Genomic DNA, 18,773 nt, shown 5'->3' with positions numbered 1-18,773 from the left:
TTTTTGCTATTCGTGTATTCAGGTATGGGAGAGGGGATGCGTACAGAGAAACAGGGAGAGAGATAACGATAGCGATAAGGCATCTTCGATCTTGAACTTGTGCGCGAGATGTAGAGAGGGAAAGAGAGTAAGGGCCTTTACACACCGCCCAATCCCGCCCAATGCGTGCTCATGGTCTGGGCATGAGTTGGTAGTCTTCAATGGGCAGGGGGTTTACACATCGCCCAAGCCAGAATCTTTCAAAAGGTTAGTATTCAATGCATTATTGATAGAAGACTTCAACTGTACTTGAATTTGATTGGTGGGATGTGTGGGTGCCCAAGTTTGGGCAGCCAACGTTGGCTGCCCATGAAATTGCTTATCATGGGTGCCAGTCAGCTCTGCCACCTCACCTTTTGAAAATTTTGGCTGTGTTTAACAGGGGTGCGCCCATCCAGCCCAATTTAAGCATCCAATTGGCTCCCAACATTAACGATGGGTGGGCAGACCTTGGTGTGTGAAGGCCCTAAGACAAATCGTGATGACGATAAAAAAAAATACGCAATAGCTTTAGCAATGCTATTAATGAAATACACAATAGTGTGAATAGAGGGGGTAGAATGTAGAATTAATGAAATACGATTAATAAGGCACCCAAACTTTTTTTTTTGGCATTTAATTAAACAAAAACACACATTTTCTCAAAACGCATATTGTTTGCATCTCTGCTGACTAAATTTAAGTAACTTGTGCCTTTTGTCTTGTCCCTTGGGCCTTGGTGATGATGTGACCAGTGTGTTCTTCATTGTGTTGAGGGTTTTAGGGTTTCGATCTGCACGCTCCGATCGCCATCACCGTGGAGCTTCCCTTCCATGGCGTCGGCAGTCCCTGTGACTGCACAACTGGTGAGTCTTCTGGTGATGTTCTCGCCGTCGCTGCATTCTCTGTGTTTCCGTTTTGCCATTTCTGTGATGTGTTTACTCTGCCATCCCTGTGTTGTGTTTTCTCTGCTCCTGTTTCGGCATTGCTGTTGTCTCTGCCTTCGAGTCGCGGCATGGACCCTCTCTTCTGTCTCGCCATCGCTGTAGTGTTCTGCTCCTTCAAATTACCTCGCCATCGCTGCGGCTACGGCGTGTGAGCGCGTTGTTCATCCTTCTGTTTCGCCATGGCTCTGCTGCTTTCAGTTCTCGCCTATCCTCTGCTGGTTTTTCCATCTGTTCCCATTTTTCTCCCCATCGCTACGATCTGCTATTGGGAGCCATGACCATCAAATGCTGACGAAACGTTGTTGTTGCTCTTCGCAGGTCGGACATGCCTTTGTCAGCCAGTATTACAACGTTCTTCACCAGTGGCCTCATGTGGTCTACCGTTTTTACACAGACGCTAGTCGCCTCACGCGTGCTGAAGCTGGGCCTGATGGTGCAGTGATGTCTGCAGGAAGCCAAGTGGTCAGACTGCATTTCTGTTTTTGTTTTCTTGCTCTCATGGAGCTTCTTCTTCTTCTGGTGCATTCCTTTATGTTTCTTAGTAATGTATTTTGATCTTCCTGTTCCCTTGAGGGTTTGCTCATAATGTGGCGTTTTTCCTTCACTATCACGTTTGTTATGTGTTCAAAACTACTATTGATGTTGAAGGCCACTGTGGTTTTACAGTGGCTTACCACTGTCTTTTCATTTTCCCCCCCGGCCATGGGATAGAATGACTATTCTGTCATTGTCACCCAAGAGTAACTATATTGTGAGTCATTTAAGATATTTAAGCTTTTTTGTCAGCAAGCTTGACAAGCCATGATGTGACAGCAGTTTCCCAAATCCATGTGGTGATGATTTTAGTTCTTCTCAGTAGAGAGTGTCCTTTGCCAGCTGTGGATTCCAAGTGGTGTTCTCGGCCTACATGCACGAGTGACTTATTTATAGACCAACTCACCGTCAATGTTTGTTTTTCGTAAGCCCCTTATTAGGATTTGTTGGTTACGTGCCTGAATGCTAAGCACCCTTCAACACAAAACCATAAAAATGTCACAGATGAACCATAGAAAAACTCAAATGAATTCCAGTAGTGCCATCTTGGTTTGTGATACACTTGGCTATGGTTTTGGTAATGCATACATACATTTGGCTGCATTGTACATTAATGCTTCCATGACCTTTTTCCGTTTGCTCTTTATGGGTTGTGAGCACACACGTCATTTGTTCTGCTAAAGCTCCCACTAACATTCTGTCAGGAAATCCACAATATGGTGATGTCTATGGGTTATGAAGAGTGCAAAGCAGAGATCATAACTGTGGACTCGTCAGAATCGTTTGGGGGGTCTGTTCTTGTTTTGGTCACTGGCGTTATGCACAGGAACAATGGCAGGAGAAACTTTGTGCAGACTTTCTTTCTAGCTCCGCAAGAGAGAGGCTACTTTGTGCTCAATGACATCTTCAGGTACCTAGATGAAGATCCTCAATCAGTTGTGCAGGCGCTCAAAGTGGCTAATGGCTCAAATGAAATTTTTGAGAGACTACAGGTTTCTCCTTCCGAGGCAGGTGAGATTTGAATGTTTCATGTTTGTATTGTTTTTTTTTTTCACTTGTAGGGCGTAGTGACTCTTGAACCCTTGTCATTGCTTGAGCTGGCTCTGCCCCAGCCACTCAGGCATTCTCCTCAATAATATGTGAACCTAACTACGGTGGCATTTGTAGATCGCGATATCAGAAATCTTCCTCAGACTGGGATGGGTAAGGAGGCAGTAGCTCCAGAGGTTTCTCTGCCAGAATATGCAGAGCACACAAGTATCTTAAAGGCGGAACATGTAGGAGGCGAGGACAGAGTATTGCACCAGACAATGGCGGCCATGCCAACTGAGAGGCTTGGGCCAACTGAGCAATTGTCGGCAGTTGATGACTTTCGATCTTCTTTTGAAGATGCGTCAGCTGAGAAAAAGTCATATGCATCCATTGTGAGCATTGCGTAACCCTAGTGCTATATTGTGACCTGTCATCACATATAATCTAATTTCTCACTCTGTCACCCTGGCAGCAATAACATGAATACTAGCTCAAAGAACATACCGTCTATGACAGGTGTATGATGCATTTGTAGAGATGTGCTGACCCTTGTTTGCTATACTTGTCAGCTGCGGTTTCAAAGGGACAATTCTGCAGTAGGTGCACAGCCTGTGGCTACACCTATCTCGTATCAGCAGGTGAATGAGCAGCCTATCTATTCTCACCAGCACAACAGTGCAGGTCTGCTGGGAAATCCACCAATGGCTGCTCATGTAGTGGATGATAATGCACTTTCGAATAGTGAAGGCGGGGCTGGTATTTTTTTTTTTCATGAGTATTGTAGCCACTCTTCATGTACTTCTTGCCAGGATGTAGATACTGATCTTGGACTATTTGGCTGTACCCGTCTACAGCTGAATTGAAATCAGTATACATCAAGAATCTGCCTGCAAACATCACTGAATCACAACTCGAAGATGATCTGATTAAGATTGGCTCTTCCAGACCCAGTAGCGTCATCCTGAAGAGTTACAAGGTTAGGTGCCATCAGCTGCCTGCTCACGCAAAAGTGCTTTTTCTGCCTTGTTCTGGTGGTTGATAGATTATTGTTTTTTGAGGAAGGATGGTGGAGTATATGCCTTTGTTGATTTTGAAGACACAGCTTCAGCTCAGAATGCCATACAGGTATAATTTTAGCAATTCTTTTGTTTTGATCCTAGAGTAGATAACCTGTGTTGTGTTTTGAGTGGTCTGTTTGAAACACACGTCGTACTGCTTTTTGAGGTGGAGATATAGTGATCTCTTCCTTACAGACAGTCATCCCTACAGAGGAGATGCAGCTATAATTACAGCAGGCATAACCATAACCAGGGGCAGACCACCGTCAACTCTAGAGTAATGCTAAGTAGAGGCCAGCATGATACATCCAAGCTCCAGTAGTTATCAGCAGAATGACTGGCAGTTGCATTTCCCCATCTCATCTCTAGAAGTGGGACACTTTGGGTGCATTTCAGCATGTGCAAGCTCTCTCTCTCTCTCTCTCTCTCTCTCTCTCTCTCTCTCTCTCTCTCTCTCGTGCATGCCCAAGAAGGTGAACAAGAAGGTGCAGGACCTGGAGTGGAAATTGTTCCCATGTGAGCCCAGTCCGGGACGAGTCAGCCAGGGTTCCACTCTACGCATCCGGAGGTCAGGTGCATTGTCCTGTATATGAATAAGTACCAGTCCGTACTCTGTACTGTGATTCTCCCTTTGGAATGATGATAGATGACTTAAGTGTTTAGATGCCAAGCATATGTAGAAGCATGTAGGATGGCATGTAGATGGGGCCAACCCTTCGGGCTACCCTAGGAAGGAGATAAGATCTCTCTTGATTTGGACAATTGGGTAGGCTCTAGGCCCATAGTAACATGGGACGGGGAACTTAACGGGGAACGGGGACGAGGATTCTTGGGAACCGGGACGGGGAACGGGAGGCGGCATGGGACGGCATACAAAATATGCAATTTTAAGTAAGCACTCATTCAAGAAACTTAACAATACTAAAACAAAGTCACTTTACACTTCCGAAGCATCAATATTAAGTCATACTGGCAAAAAAATGGGTGTTACAAAAAAGGAGATCGGGCACCCAGGTGCCAAAGGCTAAAGCAAAAGACAAGGGCAAAGGCCTAGGCCCTAACCACGTAAGTGGCATACGAAAAAGAGACTCACACTAGTGACTAGAGTAGTACAAATGTCAAAAAGCCTCAAGGGGCATGTGAAGTGTTGGCCTCACGATCATGGGTCCCTGCAATGCATGCAGGCTCCATAGAGATGTCCTCCACTTGCTCCTCCAACTCTTCATCATCCCATCTCCCACTTGGTAAATGCAACAGCCTTTACAATTGCACTCTTGCAAAGCATTTGTAAGTTTGCACTCACAAAGACTAGATCATTTACCCGTTCCACCCCAAGACGGTTCCTCTTCTTCGATGCAATGTGACTGTATGAGCTCCAAAGTCGGTCTAGGCGAGAGGAACTCACTGCTTGGTTGAGAATGCGGATGACTAGATGCTGAAGTTCAGGTCCATCCGAACCAAAATCTTCCCACCACAAAGCAGCCCCAACTTTGAAGCGATCATCCTATGCATCCATGTCTCCATAAGAGCCCTGAAAGCTCCTATACCTGGACAACTGGTCACGGATCTTTCGGCTAACATTTGGGTCAGGCACAAGTCGAGTCAAGACAAGTCTCCATAGCTGGCTCACCTTTGCGTCTCTTTCTTGCCCTTTACCCTGAAACTGAGGGTCCACCACATAGGTTGCTGCATGCAAAGGAGAGGAGTAGGAGTTCCACCTACGCACACATAGGGCACAGATCTCCTCATACTTGTCCTCATTTGGCTCCAAATCCCTTTGCTTCTCTATCATGGCGAAAAGCGAACTTGTCACTAATGAACAACTGTCTCAATGCTCCACTACACTCTTTCAATCCGTGGAGCATCAAGAAGTTATAGGCAAACCTCGTATCTGAGTATTTGAGGAGTTGAGAGCATCAAGAAGTTGTAGGCAAACCTCGTATCTGAGTATTTGAGGAGTTGACGGCTGGATTTTTTGGAGAATTCATGGCGTAGGAACTTATGGTTTGTGACAAATCACTATTTGGTTGTTCACTTGGATGATAGGCCGGATCCATGGCAAGTCCCCATAATCCTTCAAGAGATTATTTAAGCAATGCGCAACGGCTACAACTACCCAACGGTCAGTTGACCGTCCTAGTCCGTCCACTCCCACAGCCTGAGCCGTCCCTGCTGTTACACCTCGGACTCGCACGTCCCTCATCTGTCCCCATCCCGTCTCCGTTCCAGTCCGTTATGGAACGGCGTTCCCTTGTCCCAGGGGTCCGTCCCCCTGTCCCTTGTGACTGTCTAGGCCACCCTAGAGGGGCTAGGAAGGCCCTAGGCCTTGTCCACCAACCAAGAGAGGCTAGGCATGCTGTTGGCCAGCCCTATCTGAGCCTAGACAGCAAGGTGGCCAGCCTTAGGGCTTGGGCAGCCTGTTGGCCAGGTTAGGAGGCTTGGGCTGCCCAGTCGGCCAGCCTCAAGGCTTGGCCAGGTTGTGGGCTAGCCCATGGGCAGCCAGCCAGCATGGCTGGGCAGCCTGCGGTCTGAGACAACCCCAAAAGGTGGCTGGGCAGCAACGCATATGGGCCAGCAGCCCAGCCATTGGACAATTTGAAACCAGGATTAAAAGAAACATTTATTCGCTGGGACCAGGTTGTGGAGAGAATTAAGAACCAGCCGACCAGCTCATAGAAAGTAAATACCCAAGACTAGAAATCAGTCCTTTATCTCATTATTCACGAAGGGTTAATGCGTTCCAAGGTGCGAGGACAGCCAAGGGAAAGTGCGTGAAGGAGTGTAGGTCAAGAACCAATCTTTATTTCAGATTTATATCATTCTAATAAATCAAATACAGGGTATTCGAGACCTAATACTGTGTCCGTTTCTTCCTCTCTCTCTCTCTCTCTCTCTCTCTCTCTCTCTCTCTCTTTTTGCACATCTTCTTTTGTGTTGTCCATTATCTTCGTCACAAACGACTACTGAATTCTGAGCGTTGAAGTTATCAATTCTTCCGACAATCTTCCGCATGTTACATTGGTATTAGAGCCGCCTTTAAGAGTGAAGATTCGGCCAGAAAACTAGAAAGAAAGAAACAAATTTTTTTCTTGCTTGCATGGTTGTGTTTTAGACTCTGGTGGACCACCTCTTTTAGTGTGACTCTTGTCCCTAGAAGGATGGTTGGTTTTTAGTCTCCGCAAAGTCTCCCACACACACAGTAGATGGTTGAATTGCGCTTAGGAAAGGAAGTGCATTTTTTTACTATGGCGAGCTTTGACAAAGAGAGAACGACAAGCACAAGGTAGACCTTCGGGGGCGGTAGACATGAGTGCATAATATGTTCCAATAGATGATGCGAGCAATCGCAAAACAGAGCACCAAATTGGAAGAGCAGGTGCAGATTTTGGCCCTGGAAGAGTGCACTTGTTTTTCAGTCCCTTTTTCTCTGTCTCCTTCCATTTCCTAGATTCCGATAGTAGATCCTATATCGAATGACCCTTTTGAATGGTTACGATTGTAGCCGAGTTCGACGCTCAAGTTGCAGATGCGAGCAATGGAGATTCGATTGATAGAAGACTGTGCGGTTGTATCTCGTGCTGTTGCACAAGAGGTCGCTAGGCGACATGTGGGACACGAAAGATATCTTGCAGCTTTAGATGCAAGAACGACACTAGCGGCTTTCACGAGTCCTCCTCACGAGAGGATGAACTTCAGAAAGTATAATGGTAACCTCGATCCCACAAATATTTATTCTTGGTTGCATCAATTTGAAGCTTATTTTGTTGTAGAATGGTATTGACATAGAGATCTTTGCTAGTTGGTATTTGGAAGACGAGGCCATTCCTTGGTGGACATAGCGGACTCATGTCCACACCATATTAGGTATGGCGGCTTATGTCTAGTTTGTCCTCGATCTTTAGCGGCGGTTTCTACTGTTCCATTACTTTGAGCGACTTGAAGACGAATTTAGAGGGGCATGTCAAAATGCAAAACCAGTCCTATAGTTTGTTAACAAGATTTCAAACTTATGTTTGTGATTGGGCATATGTGACAAGGATAAAAAAGAGCAGTTCCTTTATGGCCTTGATACGCAAATCCAGTGGGAAGTACGTATGTTTTGGCTAGCCACCTCGGAGATGCACTCTCGCTTGCTTTAGAGCGTTGAAATGAAGTACAATGACGTAAAGTCTAAGACTTCCCACCTTCCACAAGGTCTTTTCCAGGACAGAGCACGGGAGCCTCTGGTCCCAAGAACTCGACCAGTGCGTCCAAGCTTACTCCAGAGCGGAAAGCTCAGGTAGGTAAGATCTGTGGAAAACTGAGTTTTGAGGAGAGCTTAGTACAAGAAGGATAGGTGTTTCTTTTGTCACACAAAAGGACACTTCTAAGGATCGTCCAAAGAAGACTCACTCCACAGATGACCACCCAACCTCCACGGCGTCCATGGTGAGTCCAACTCTCGCACAGATCCTAGTGACAGTCCCTAGTTCTTCGGATTTCAGTTCTTCATACCAGGAGTATGAGTATTGCTCAAGACCTTTGGCTACATAGGTAGCCAGAGAGGAGTCGTCTTGTTTTAGAGTGGCAGCATGTGGTCATAAAATAGGCTGCTCGACAAGCTCGTTTCGTCCTGATAAAAAAATTGAGGGATTTACAATAGGAATGACAACAAGCATCAAGTTTTAAGCTCAAGGTGCTAAATTAGTGATTTAGGGTATAGAGTTTGTGTGAGATTTTATGGTTGTTCCTCTTGTAGGAGCAGACATAATTCTAGGAATTTAGTGGTTTCACAAGTTGTAGACAGGTATCGTTTGGGACATACACTTTTCGGATTATCCGGAATGTGTCCAAAGCTCCAATAACCATTAAATGTGAGCTAGGAATCCCGAACTTTTCTCTCATAAGCCACTTGTAGGCTAAATGAGAAATTAGGAAAGGTGCTCAATGCACGATGATATACATCTAGATTGTCCAGACTGTGGTCAGTGCTTCAGAGAAGTACCAGGCTCTCCATGACAAGTTCCAAAAGATTTTTCTTCGGGGCAATCTTCCTCTCTGGCTCTCCTTGTCTAGATTAGAGGACCACAAGATAGACCTCCTTCCAGGTTCGAATCTCTCTAACAAGGTTCCATACCGCCTATCCAAGGCAATGAGATCGGAGTCCAAGAACTGTTGCAATCTGGCTTCATATGTCACAGTGTGTTACCATTTGTAGCATCGATCTTATTTGTGAGAAAGAAAGATGATTCTTCTTGATTGTGTGTTGATTATCTTGCACTTAATAAGCTAACTATTAAGAGTAAGTTTTTGATGTCTCAAATAGATTATATTCTAGAGAGAATGAATGGGGCCAAGGCGTTCTCGAAATTGGATTTGAAGAGTGGGTACCACTAGGCGAGGATTGTTGAGGGGGACATTCCCAAGGCAGCCTATTGTATGGAACGGGCTTTGTGAATTTGTGGTCATGCCTTTTGACTTAAACGTCCTAGCCACAGTCAATCGCATGATGATGTGTGTTTTCAAGGACTTGATTGGACACGGTGTTTATATTTTTGGATAACATATTGATATTTTTAGCTATGGTTGAGCAGTACCACATTGATATGGAGAAAGTCTTGAAGTTGCCCAAGGTGGTTGAGATTGTCAATTGGAAAATATCAGACTGTGTATGACATTAGATCCTTTGTGGGTATATGCTAGGTATACTTCACCCACATAGACAGATTCTCTGATCTCTCGATAGATCTCACCAATCTACCAAAGGGTGTCAAGACTAGAAGATCCGAATGACTCCACGAGTGTTGGGAGGCATTCAAGACCCTCAAGGTGCCTTTGTTAGAAGCGCCTTGTCTAGCGCTTGCCTAGTGGGACGAGTGGTTCCAAGTAATCACTAATACGAGTAACATCGTAATTGAAGGTGTGTTACAATAGAATGGCTATCCAGTAGCTTATACGTCTTGTAAGTTATTGTTCGTAAAAAAGAATTACTCGGTCTACGATCTGGAACTCCTAGCAATTATTTAGGCCTTGAAATATTGGAAGTATTTTCTTTATGGTTGTGAATTTGAGGTTCGCATTGACCATCAGCTATTATGTTGGATTTAGACAATGTCAAGTGCACAGTGGAGTGACCATCAACACCATAGGAGCCAAATCTTCCAGGAAAGGGCAACCTAGTGGCCGATGCTTTGAGCAGGAAGGGAACAGGAACATTGTTTCAGCAGGACTAGATGACATGAAGCATACGTACGTGGATTTTGAGACTAGGCCTTTGACACATGTCGATACCATCAAAGCGTATTAAAACATTTAAACATGCCACAGCCTTAACACATATTCTAAAAGTTGGACAAAATATCCACAAATGCTGAAAATGGATCTTGCACATGTGACACCGCATAGAGGCCGGAATGGACCGATCCTCCCCTTGGGAGTATTTTATTACCCAAGGAGAATAATTTCATGTACAAGCTTTGAGGGCCTTACTCTCCCCACGGGAGATGTCGGATTATCCATATACAAATGCCATAACACAGCCCAACACGAGGCTACCAAGCCAGAACACAGGCTGTAGAAATGTTGAACCAACAATATAATCCATATACCTCCGTGTGGGTATTGATTCTTTTCCCAAAACCATGGGTCTTTCATGCAATAGAGCTAGTACAGCAAGTACAACTCTCCATTCAGTCGGTACAACAAGTACAATGGTTGGTATAGCAAGTATAGTGATTGGTACAATAGGTAGTGGTTGGTATAGTTGGTACAACAAGTACACATACTGGTATAGCAGGTACAATGGTTGGTACAGATGGTACAGTGGTTGGTACAACAAGTGCAATGTCTAGTACAGTTGGTACAGTGGTTGTCATAGTTGGTACAATGGTTGGTACAGCAGGTACAAGGTTGGTACAGCCAGTACAGTGGCTGGTACAGCAAGTACAAAAAGTACAAGGGTTGGTACAACAAGTACAATGGCTAGAAATCATAATAAAATGATTAAATACCCTTGCCTTAAGTATTTCTTTGCGATGGAAGTCTTCAAAACAGTCCCCAACAGTCGGTATTCTTCATGGGCAGCCTTCAAGAGAGAGAAAGAGAGTAGCCATCATTAGGGTAGCATGTAATGGTGGCAGAGGCTAGTGTGCTGCAAGAGAGCCTCCATTAATGAAGAGAGAGGGCTCCAATTTGTAGATTTGGGTCTCCCATGAGCTAAAATGGTAAGAGAAGGCTATAGTGACAAGTGGAGAGCTACACAATAGATGAAGTGACAAGTGTGAGGCCACTTGTCTCACTTTGGTCCACTTTCATGCCACATGTCCCAATCTAAGAGATGGGTCCTTCCATAAACTCTCTCTAAAAATATCCCAACTAGGCAGACATTCTGTCATAGGCACTTTGCCAACTCTTGGTATCTGCTCAATTCGAGATGTAATGACGCAAACAGAATTTCCATCAGAATCAAGCCAAAAATAGCAACTCCTAAATTTTAGGAGTGTGGTCCTTTGTATTCTAGGATAATCCTCCTTTCCCACAGCTTGTACTTTCTAAATATTTAGACATCCTTGAGACCACCAGATCCCTTTCATATTGGGATATGTCCAGGCTGGTGACAATAGGACCATGTCACTTTTTGATACGAGATGGTTGGCTTTTCTACAAGGTTGATTGTGTTATGAATTTGTTCAAGGTAGCTTTCCTCCATGATGCCCATGATGTCTTCACTGGTGGTCATCGAGGCATGAAGTCGACTTTGGCGAAGTAAGAAAGGCAATATTATTGGCTAAGAATGAGATGCGATGTGTTCACTCATGTGCAACACGGTGACATTTGTCAAAAAAGTGAAAGCTCATCGTGGGAAGAAGATAGGGTTGTTACGGTCTTTACCATTTTTCGAAGGACCTTTCCAGGATATATCGATGGACTTTGTCACAACTCAGTCTTCCGGTCCGAGTAAGCGTAATACTCAGTGCTTAACTATTGTTGATGGATTTTTCAAATTCGTTATGCTTATTCCATGTAGGGTCAATGTAACGGTCGAAGATGTATTTGTTCATTCGGCATTGGTATCTGATTGGTGGGATCCTTAGGACCATAGTGTTAGAACGAGATGCCAAGTTTACTAGTCATTTTTGGAGGGCATTGTTTGATAATTATTGTACTATACTAGATTTTTTCTAGTGCATTTCATCCACAGACTTACGGCCAGACAGAAATTTATAACCAGTTGGTCTTTGATGTGCTAAAGTGTTATGTCCACGATTAGCAAGGTAAGCGGGAATTGTATTTGCCTTTAGTTCAAGCTGTTTTGAATGATTCATTTTCTTTAGCTATTGGTAGGACTCCCTCTGAAGTAGCGTTAGGAAGATTATTCCAGTCCCTATTGATCAAAACCTTGTCTTGAGTACTTGAAGCGAACATAATGGAGTCGTACCAAGAGATTTTGGAATCAGTTAAAGATAGGTTGGCTAAAGCGGAGGAGGCCTACACTCGACAGGCCTACAAAGTTTGAAGGGATGTGAAGTTCTCGAAAGGAGATTGGGTTTATCTTCGGATTATGAAGCAAAGACTGAAATAGGTGGGCAGGCGATGCCCAAAGTTATCATTCAGGAGCTTTAGACCTTTTCCTATCTATTATCTAAAGAAAGATCAACGAGGCTTCAATGAAGTTGAAGCTACCTCCAAGTTGGACTATGCACACTGTGTTTTGTGTGAGTTGGTTGAAACCATATGCAAGTTTAATCCCTTCCGAAGTGAAAGACGAAGCGCAATCCAACATGGTTGATGAAGCTGAAGTAATGGTTTCAGAACAGATCCTTTTGCACCGTTTCAAGCATGGCTCAAGTCCAAGACAAAGACAGTTCTTTGCAAAGTTTTGCTTGAGGTCGAATCAAGAAGCTAGAACGGAGAGAGAGAGAGAGAGAGAGAGAGAGAGATTGATTCTGAATTGGTTTATTTTTTTGCTGGTAGGCTTCGCCTTTATTCATCGGAGGCAGAAAAGCTCATATTGAGGAGAGAAGGTCCACTTATACAGGAGGTATGCAATAAAGAAAGCTTCTTTTTGTCATTTCAAGATTCAGAAAGGATGTGGTTTTTTACATTCATGTTTTTCAGGTCGTGGTCGCAGTCGTGCCTCAGGAAGAGGTGCTCTTTCAAGTATTGGGGCGAGAGGTCATGGCCTGTATAATACAGGGTCATCTGCAAGAGGTCCAGGAGTGTATGGGGACGGAGATGCTCCAAGCCGGGGTCGTGGTTCCAGGCCAGTCCGTAGTGGGTATGGAGGCTCAAATACAAGGGTTTAGCTGGTAGTAATTTTTTGATTGCCTTGACAAGGTATGGTTTCGACCAGGTGGCATGGATTTTTTTCTCATTGCATGCTGCTAGCTGTTCATGAAGCTGTGGTTGGGGTTCCATGGAAACCTTAGAAGGTTATCGCATGCTTGAGATAATCAATGGGCCTCTCATTGTCAGCTCCTAAAAAGTTAGCCAACTATAGCATAGTTATAAGAGGCGATTTGATTGTGCAGTGAGTCTACTGGATGAGCACTTGGTTGTTCAAAACCCCAAGTGCTGCAGCAACATTTTTTGAACGAGTAATTTACCCTACTGTGGGTTTATTTTTCATCCAATCTTAGTAAACGCACACATCCACAAAAAACACATGCCTTTGGTGCTGGGGCCTAATTCACTCTTAGCGTAGTGCGAACTTATTGTTCAGAAGGGGTATTAGCCCAGTTACAAACACGAGGATGTTGGGTCTTTGTATTTCACGAGATGCAATGCGGATTGCTGGATCCTCCTGTTGGTGGGTGGCTGGACATCCATGCATTACAGACCCCTCTGCTGCCTGCCACTGGTGAAGTTGCTGATTGGGCTGCCAAGCAAATGCTCTTTAGAGGCCAAAGCATGGACGGCCAAGGTAGCCTGGTGTGCTTAAAGTAGTGTAGTGATGCCTGGTTTCTTGATTTGTAGCAGGTTCTGCCTTTAACACGCAAAAGCGATTCACATGTGCTTTATGCCCCTCACCTTTTACAGTCTTGACTTGATTGGTTTTATCGAATAGTTTGACTCCAGTTGACGCAGAAAAAAGAACTGAATCGAAGAGATTATAAGGTGAGAGTTCCTTCTTTAACGACTTGATTAGCATCTTCTTTGTCCTGTTTTATTGGCTTCATTCTGTTTTGTGATTGTCCGAATATAATCTTTTGCAACTAATTACAACCAAGGGGAGCCGCTATACAATCTAGGTGTTTTGGTTTCTTACTAGAGATTCCCAGTTGTCGCTTCAGATTTCAATTTTTTTGAAAATAATTCACCGAAGTATATTTGAGAAGTCAGCAATGATAATATAGAAGCTGAAAACATTACTTTGTAAAAGGAGTTTGATCATGTCTTCAATGAGGTCTAAAGAGTCTTTAGCTGTGGCTTTACTTTTGTAAGCCACTAAACCAGAATTCTACTTGCCATTCAATATGATCTAACTTTCTAAATTTAATCTGGCCATACCTCTTGTACCAGTGCTATATAGTAATTTTGGTTGCTCTCTTTCATGAAAGTTCATTGCACAACTTGATAGCGCTCTTCTTTTCCATTGCACCTACTTATATGGTCAAGAGATTAATTGCTACTTCTTTTCAGCATTGGATCAAAGCTTTAAAAACTATGACCTAGTGAAGATTCAAATTTTTTGTTTCTGATGGGTTGTATGTCTTGTTGCTTTTTTTTAGAAAAAGGTTTAAAAAGCCACTCACAAAGCTTTGCGCAAGTACACTTGTGCTTTGCTAAACTCCTAAAAATAGAGGGGAAAAAAACAAAAGCTCCTTGACCATAAGTAAAAGGGAATCCCCGAGTCTCAATGACGGGTGAAAAATTTCCAATTGATCAATATCTAAGCGCTTTTATAAACCAAAGAGAAATTACATTAATCAGTAAATGTGTAATAAAAATCTATAGATGAGTAGTTAGCTCGTAGCATTGTTCTATTAAATGTCTTGGGACTTGAAAGTTAACCTTTTTCTTAAATGTATTGATGATTCGGAGGTTAGATTCATTCCCATGTGGTCCCTAAAGTTGGTAGGTAGGTAGGTGCTACCTCTAATTTGCTGCAACTCATAAATCAGCACAAGCTTTAGTTCAATGCAATACCCAATCAACCCCACAAGGTTTCTATGATGTACTCCAGAAAGAATGGCCACCTTTATTATCCAATTGAATGAGATGAGCAATGGGCCTAAGGGCCTATGAGACCAAAGTGTCTACTAAAGGACCAACGGGCTTATGAGACCAAAGTGATACAATAATGTCCATGGCATATCTCATCACGGAATGGAAAAAAAGTATTAAGTTCCAAAATAAAAGAATATGTTTATTGTCCATTTTTAAAAGCTACATGCAATCCTTGTTTTTTAAACTATTTTTTCTATTGAAACCTCCCAAAAACAAGTGATCGGACTACCTTTGGCATGCATGCATGTGTGTGTGTGTGTGTGAGAGAGAGAGAGATTAAGCGTCTACTAAAGACCGAATGGGCGTATGAAACCAAAGTGATACAAAAGTGTCCATGGCATCTCATCATGGAATGGAGAAAAGAAGTGCAAGTAGCTTATATACGATACATTTGGCATGCATGCACATGTGTGAGAAAGAGATACTAAGCGTTTACTGAAGACCTAATGGGTCTATGAGGCCAAAGTGATACAATAATGTCCATGGCATATCTCATTATGGAATGGAAAAAAGGAGTATAAGTTACAAAATGAAAGAATATACTAAACTTGGATATCATGTCCAAAACATAGTTCCTCTTGAAAAGCTAAATGCCAACATGTGATCTAATAAACTCTATACCAAAATATACGTATTGTGTAGTTGGATTTTCATGCATAGAAATAATGAAATACAATGAAACAATTCAATTCAAAGTTAAGGATAGGATAACCCCTAAGAAAACAAAGGAGCAATCTGATTTTGAGTATGCTATGACCAAGCCATAATCCTTGAAAGACCAAGGATCCACCCTATTAAAGAAGAAACACAAGAAGAAAAAAGAGATCCAAGGTGCAAGAGCCCACACATCTGGGACCATACCTTGGGGATGTCATCAATTGGATAATGTAGAAAGAGGTACTAGCATTGGTCCATAATATTAAAGAAGAAACACAAGGAGAAAGATGAGATCCAATGTGCAAGAGCTAGCTCACACATCTGCGACCATACCTTGGGGATATCATTGATTGGATTGTTAAGTGCTAATTGTACTTCAAATATTTAAATTTTGGCTTAATGGATGATAACCGACCTTTATATATGCTTGAATTTGTTGACTGTGGGCTATAAGAAGTTGATGTACACCTCTCTACTAGTTGGAAAGTCCACGAGTTTTTCTCCTTGGTATCATTGCCCAAAGTAGTTCAATTTTGTATTAACTACTCATAATTGTCAAGTTTTCAAGTACTAGTACTAATCACTGCATCCAATACTCATACTAGCTAGCTAAAATATAATGAAAGTGATAGCATTAGGCTCCTAGAAGTAGGTGTGGAAAAAGCGTTGGGGGAGGGGAGGGTATTTATGCTTGGTTGGGGACGTACACCAACCAACTAACAAGTGTCAGGTTAGCCCACAATTCCCTTTTCACTTAGCTAGTTGCATAGAATTGGAGTTTAACTAGTACTTAACTCCACTTAACTTACGCATGATATTATTCTTTATGTTATGAGAATGTACTTTAAGCTCTCTTAAAAATACTATTTTGTCCTCCTAGATAATTTGGGGATGTTTGGATTATCTTTGTATCATGCTAAATTATGTTAATATCATGGGTGATGCCATTGTAAATATTAATACATTTGGTGTACATTAATGTATGCTTGGAGCCTTCAATATTTGTTACGGTTGGCTTGTATAGCTGGGTTACTTATGCTTGGTAAATATGTGTGAGGTGATGGTTTGTATGCTGATGGAATATTTGTTGACGAATTTATGGTTGGTTATTTTAAGGTGAAGAGGATTAAGAAGATTGAGGAGGATGCATACATTATTATTTGATGGCACACATTTTTGGAAACAAGCTTTGTATATATTTGTGCTAGCTTATGCACATTTTGTTTTAATTTGGAAGCTTAGATTTATCAAGTTTAGACTTGAACATTCAAACTTTAATACTTTTGTAAAGCTTTATATGCTTTAATCCTAGCCTTAATTTATGGACACTCTATTTTGAGCACACTTTTGTATTTTTGGAGGCTATGGCCTATTCTTAGAATGAAATTACGTAAATAATCATGTGTGGGAAGAGGCCAAACACATGAGAGGGGAAGAGTACATCCATTGTTGTGTCGCTTTCATGAGCTAAGTATTATTATAAGTTATTTATTCAATTCTTGAATATGTTGAACTTGTAATTTTTGATGAGTAATTTGGGTTGAATAATGTATTTCTTGCAAGTCTCTATTTTCTTTATTTTCCTAGAAGTGGATCCATCTTAGTGGTATTGAAGCTATGGGTCTAAGAAGATGTAGGTAAGATTTAAAAGCTTGAAGGATTAACCAAAGGTTTGAAGAGTTGCAAGCTTTTATCCAAAGGACAAAGACTGCAAAGTAAAAGAAGCTAGTAAACCACACTTGAAAAACCAAAAACCACCCTTCTTCATGAAAAGTGGTTTTGCCTAACTCTTAACCCGACTGTACGAATGGAATCAGCAATTGAAGAAGGCTTAAGCCTATGGTAATTTTGTTCGATAATTCTACTTCTAATAAAATCCCAACTAATTGATAATAAGTATGGGTAAAATAAGGTCAACAATATGACCAAGTTCTCATGGGTAATTTTATCCTAGGTAGGCCGTGGTTAATTATTACAGCATGAATAATTTTATTGACTCAAATTATTACAACATGAATAATTTTATTGAATCAAGCCAATCTAATAAAGATAGACTAAGGTTCATGATTTACATTAATCAATCAAAGCATTTATGATAAAAAAGAGCCATAAATGTAGCCAATTTAATAAAGATAGACTAAGGTTCATGATTTATACGATATTTGTGGACTAGACTAAACCTTAAGATATGCATGACCCATTTTTTCCCAAGTTAACTAATAGAGATGAGCACGACACCTGCTTTTGACAAAACCTTCTACCATTTACCACTCTCTCCACTTACCACTAATGGTTTAGCACTTCCCACTTGGTCCTACCAATTCCACCCGTAAATTTTCCCAAACCATTTTCCAAACTTAAATAATGTACCCTTAGGAAATTTAATTAAATAATGTGCACACACATACACCTTAAATTTATTTATCTATTTTTTAGAGGAAGCCTTAACATTTTTAGTCGATATTCACACTAGGGGAAATGGCACATACTGAATACATTTTTGGCCTCCCATTTTCCAAATTCACTCTTTGGATTTTTCCTTTAATAATGCCAGGGGTGCACATAGGCCCCCAAGGCCTTATTTAAAAATTTTAGGCATGCAAACCTTGTTATTTTCTCTTATTTTTAACCTTTCAATGCTAGATAAAGTTATTATTAAAGATTTGAGAAGAATTTGTATATCTACGAATACAAAACACACTACTTTACACAATTTTGTATTCACATAAATCATAGAATCACCTCAAAAGGATAAGAATCAAAAGTTTTTTTGGTGAGTATCTTGCGTTTTTCATGCCCAAAAAAGGTGATTCAAATGCACTAAAAATCACGCAAAGTGCTTCATAATGATCAAAGGATTAAGAGAATCTGTTATGGCCTATTGCACCTCCCAAGAGAACTCCACATGTTCACCAATGGAAGAAGCAATAGACAACAACCGTCATAGGGTACTTCTAATGCTCCAAGCTCACGTCCATTGAGGCTCTCCAAGCTCGCTTGTAGAAGCTCCAATCCTCCAATCTCCACCTCCACTTTGTCACTGCGGAGTCACTCACACCACAATGCAAGGCAATCGTCCTATCACTCTCCCACACACAAGCATAGAAGAGGCACATGCACTAGAGTACTCTCTCTCTCTCTCTCTCTCTCTCATTCACAAGACAAGACAAGAGCTCTAATAGCACAAAGGGGGATTGTGTGTTTCCATTATGAGAAATTGCCTTATATACAACTGGCCCTTATTCAGACTTGGGAGCCCAAAATTTACTAACTAAAGCCTTGGCTCGCTAGTATCTCATAATGTATAATTTTTATAGTG

General features: G+C 42.0%; 1 protein-coding gene across 5 annotated transcripts; it reads left to right on the top strand.

Moving 5' to 3' along the window:
- Positions 1 to 709: 709 nt before the first annotated feature.
- Positions 710 to 13,584, top strand: LOC147603441 (nuclear transport factor 2-like). Of its 5 annotated transcripts, XM_086796555.1 has the most exons (10): positions 744 to 896; positions 1,284 to 1,427; positions 2,204 to 2,510; positions 2,667 to 2,923; positions 3,101 to 3,287; positions 3,386 to 3,507; positions 3,594 to 3,656; positions 12,542 to 12,608; positions 12,686 to 12,904; positions 13,099 to 13,584. In XM_086796555.1, exons 1-9 carry the CDS (start codon positions 852 to 854, stop codon positions 12,871 to 12,873), a joined length of 1,380 nt encoding a protein of 459 aa, XP_086652681.1. In that variant the 5' UTR covers positions 744 to 851; the 3' UTR covers positions 12,874 to 12,904; positions 13,099 to 13,584. The 5 variants fall into 5 exon arrangements, with proteins under 5 accessions (XP_086652683.1, XP_086652681.1, XP_086652680.1 ...); XM_086796557.1 differs by having other exon boundaries at positions 710 to 884; positions 12,686 to 13,584; XM_086796554.1 differs by having other exon boundaries at positions 745 to 896; positions 12,686 to 13,584.
- The last annotated feature ends 5,189 nt before the right edge of the window (positions 13,585 to 18,773 follow it).

This window comes from Cibotium barometz, chromosome 64, assembly GCF_041138505.1.
Source record: "Cibotium barometz isolate CiBa-2024 chromosome 64, ASM4113850v1, whole genome shotgun sequence".
In the NCBI taxonomy this organism is placed as follows: domain Eukaryota; kingdom Viridiplantae; phylum Streptophyta; class Polypodiopsida; order Cyatheales; family Cibotiaceae; genus Cibotium; species Cibotium barometz.
Note: the sequence above shows the minus strand (reverse complement) of the source record. Positions and strands in the feature narration are given on the sequence as shown.

What these genes read in the sequence shown, in the direction of transcription:
- LOC147603441 (XM_086796555.1), top strand. Translation starts at nt 852, where the DNA reads ATGGCGTCGGCAGTCCCTGTGACTGCACAACTGGTGAGTCTTCTG. An exon ending in CAGCTCAGAATGCCATACAG is followed by an intron (nt 3,657 to 12,541) that starts GTATAATTTTAG and finishes TTTTGCTGGTAG; the next exon opens with GCTTCGCCTTTATTCATCGG. An exon ending in AAGGTCCACTTATACAGGAG is followed by an intron (nt 12,609 to 12,685) that starts GTATGCAATAAA and finishes CATGTTTTTCAG; the next exon opens with GTCGTGGTCGCAGTCGTGCC.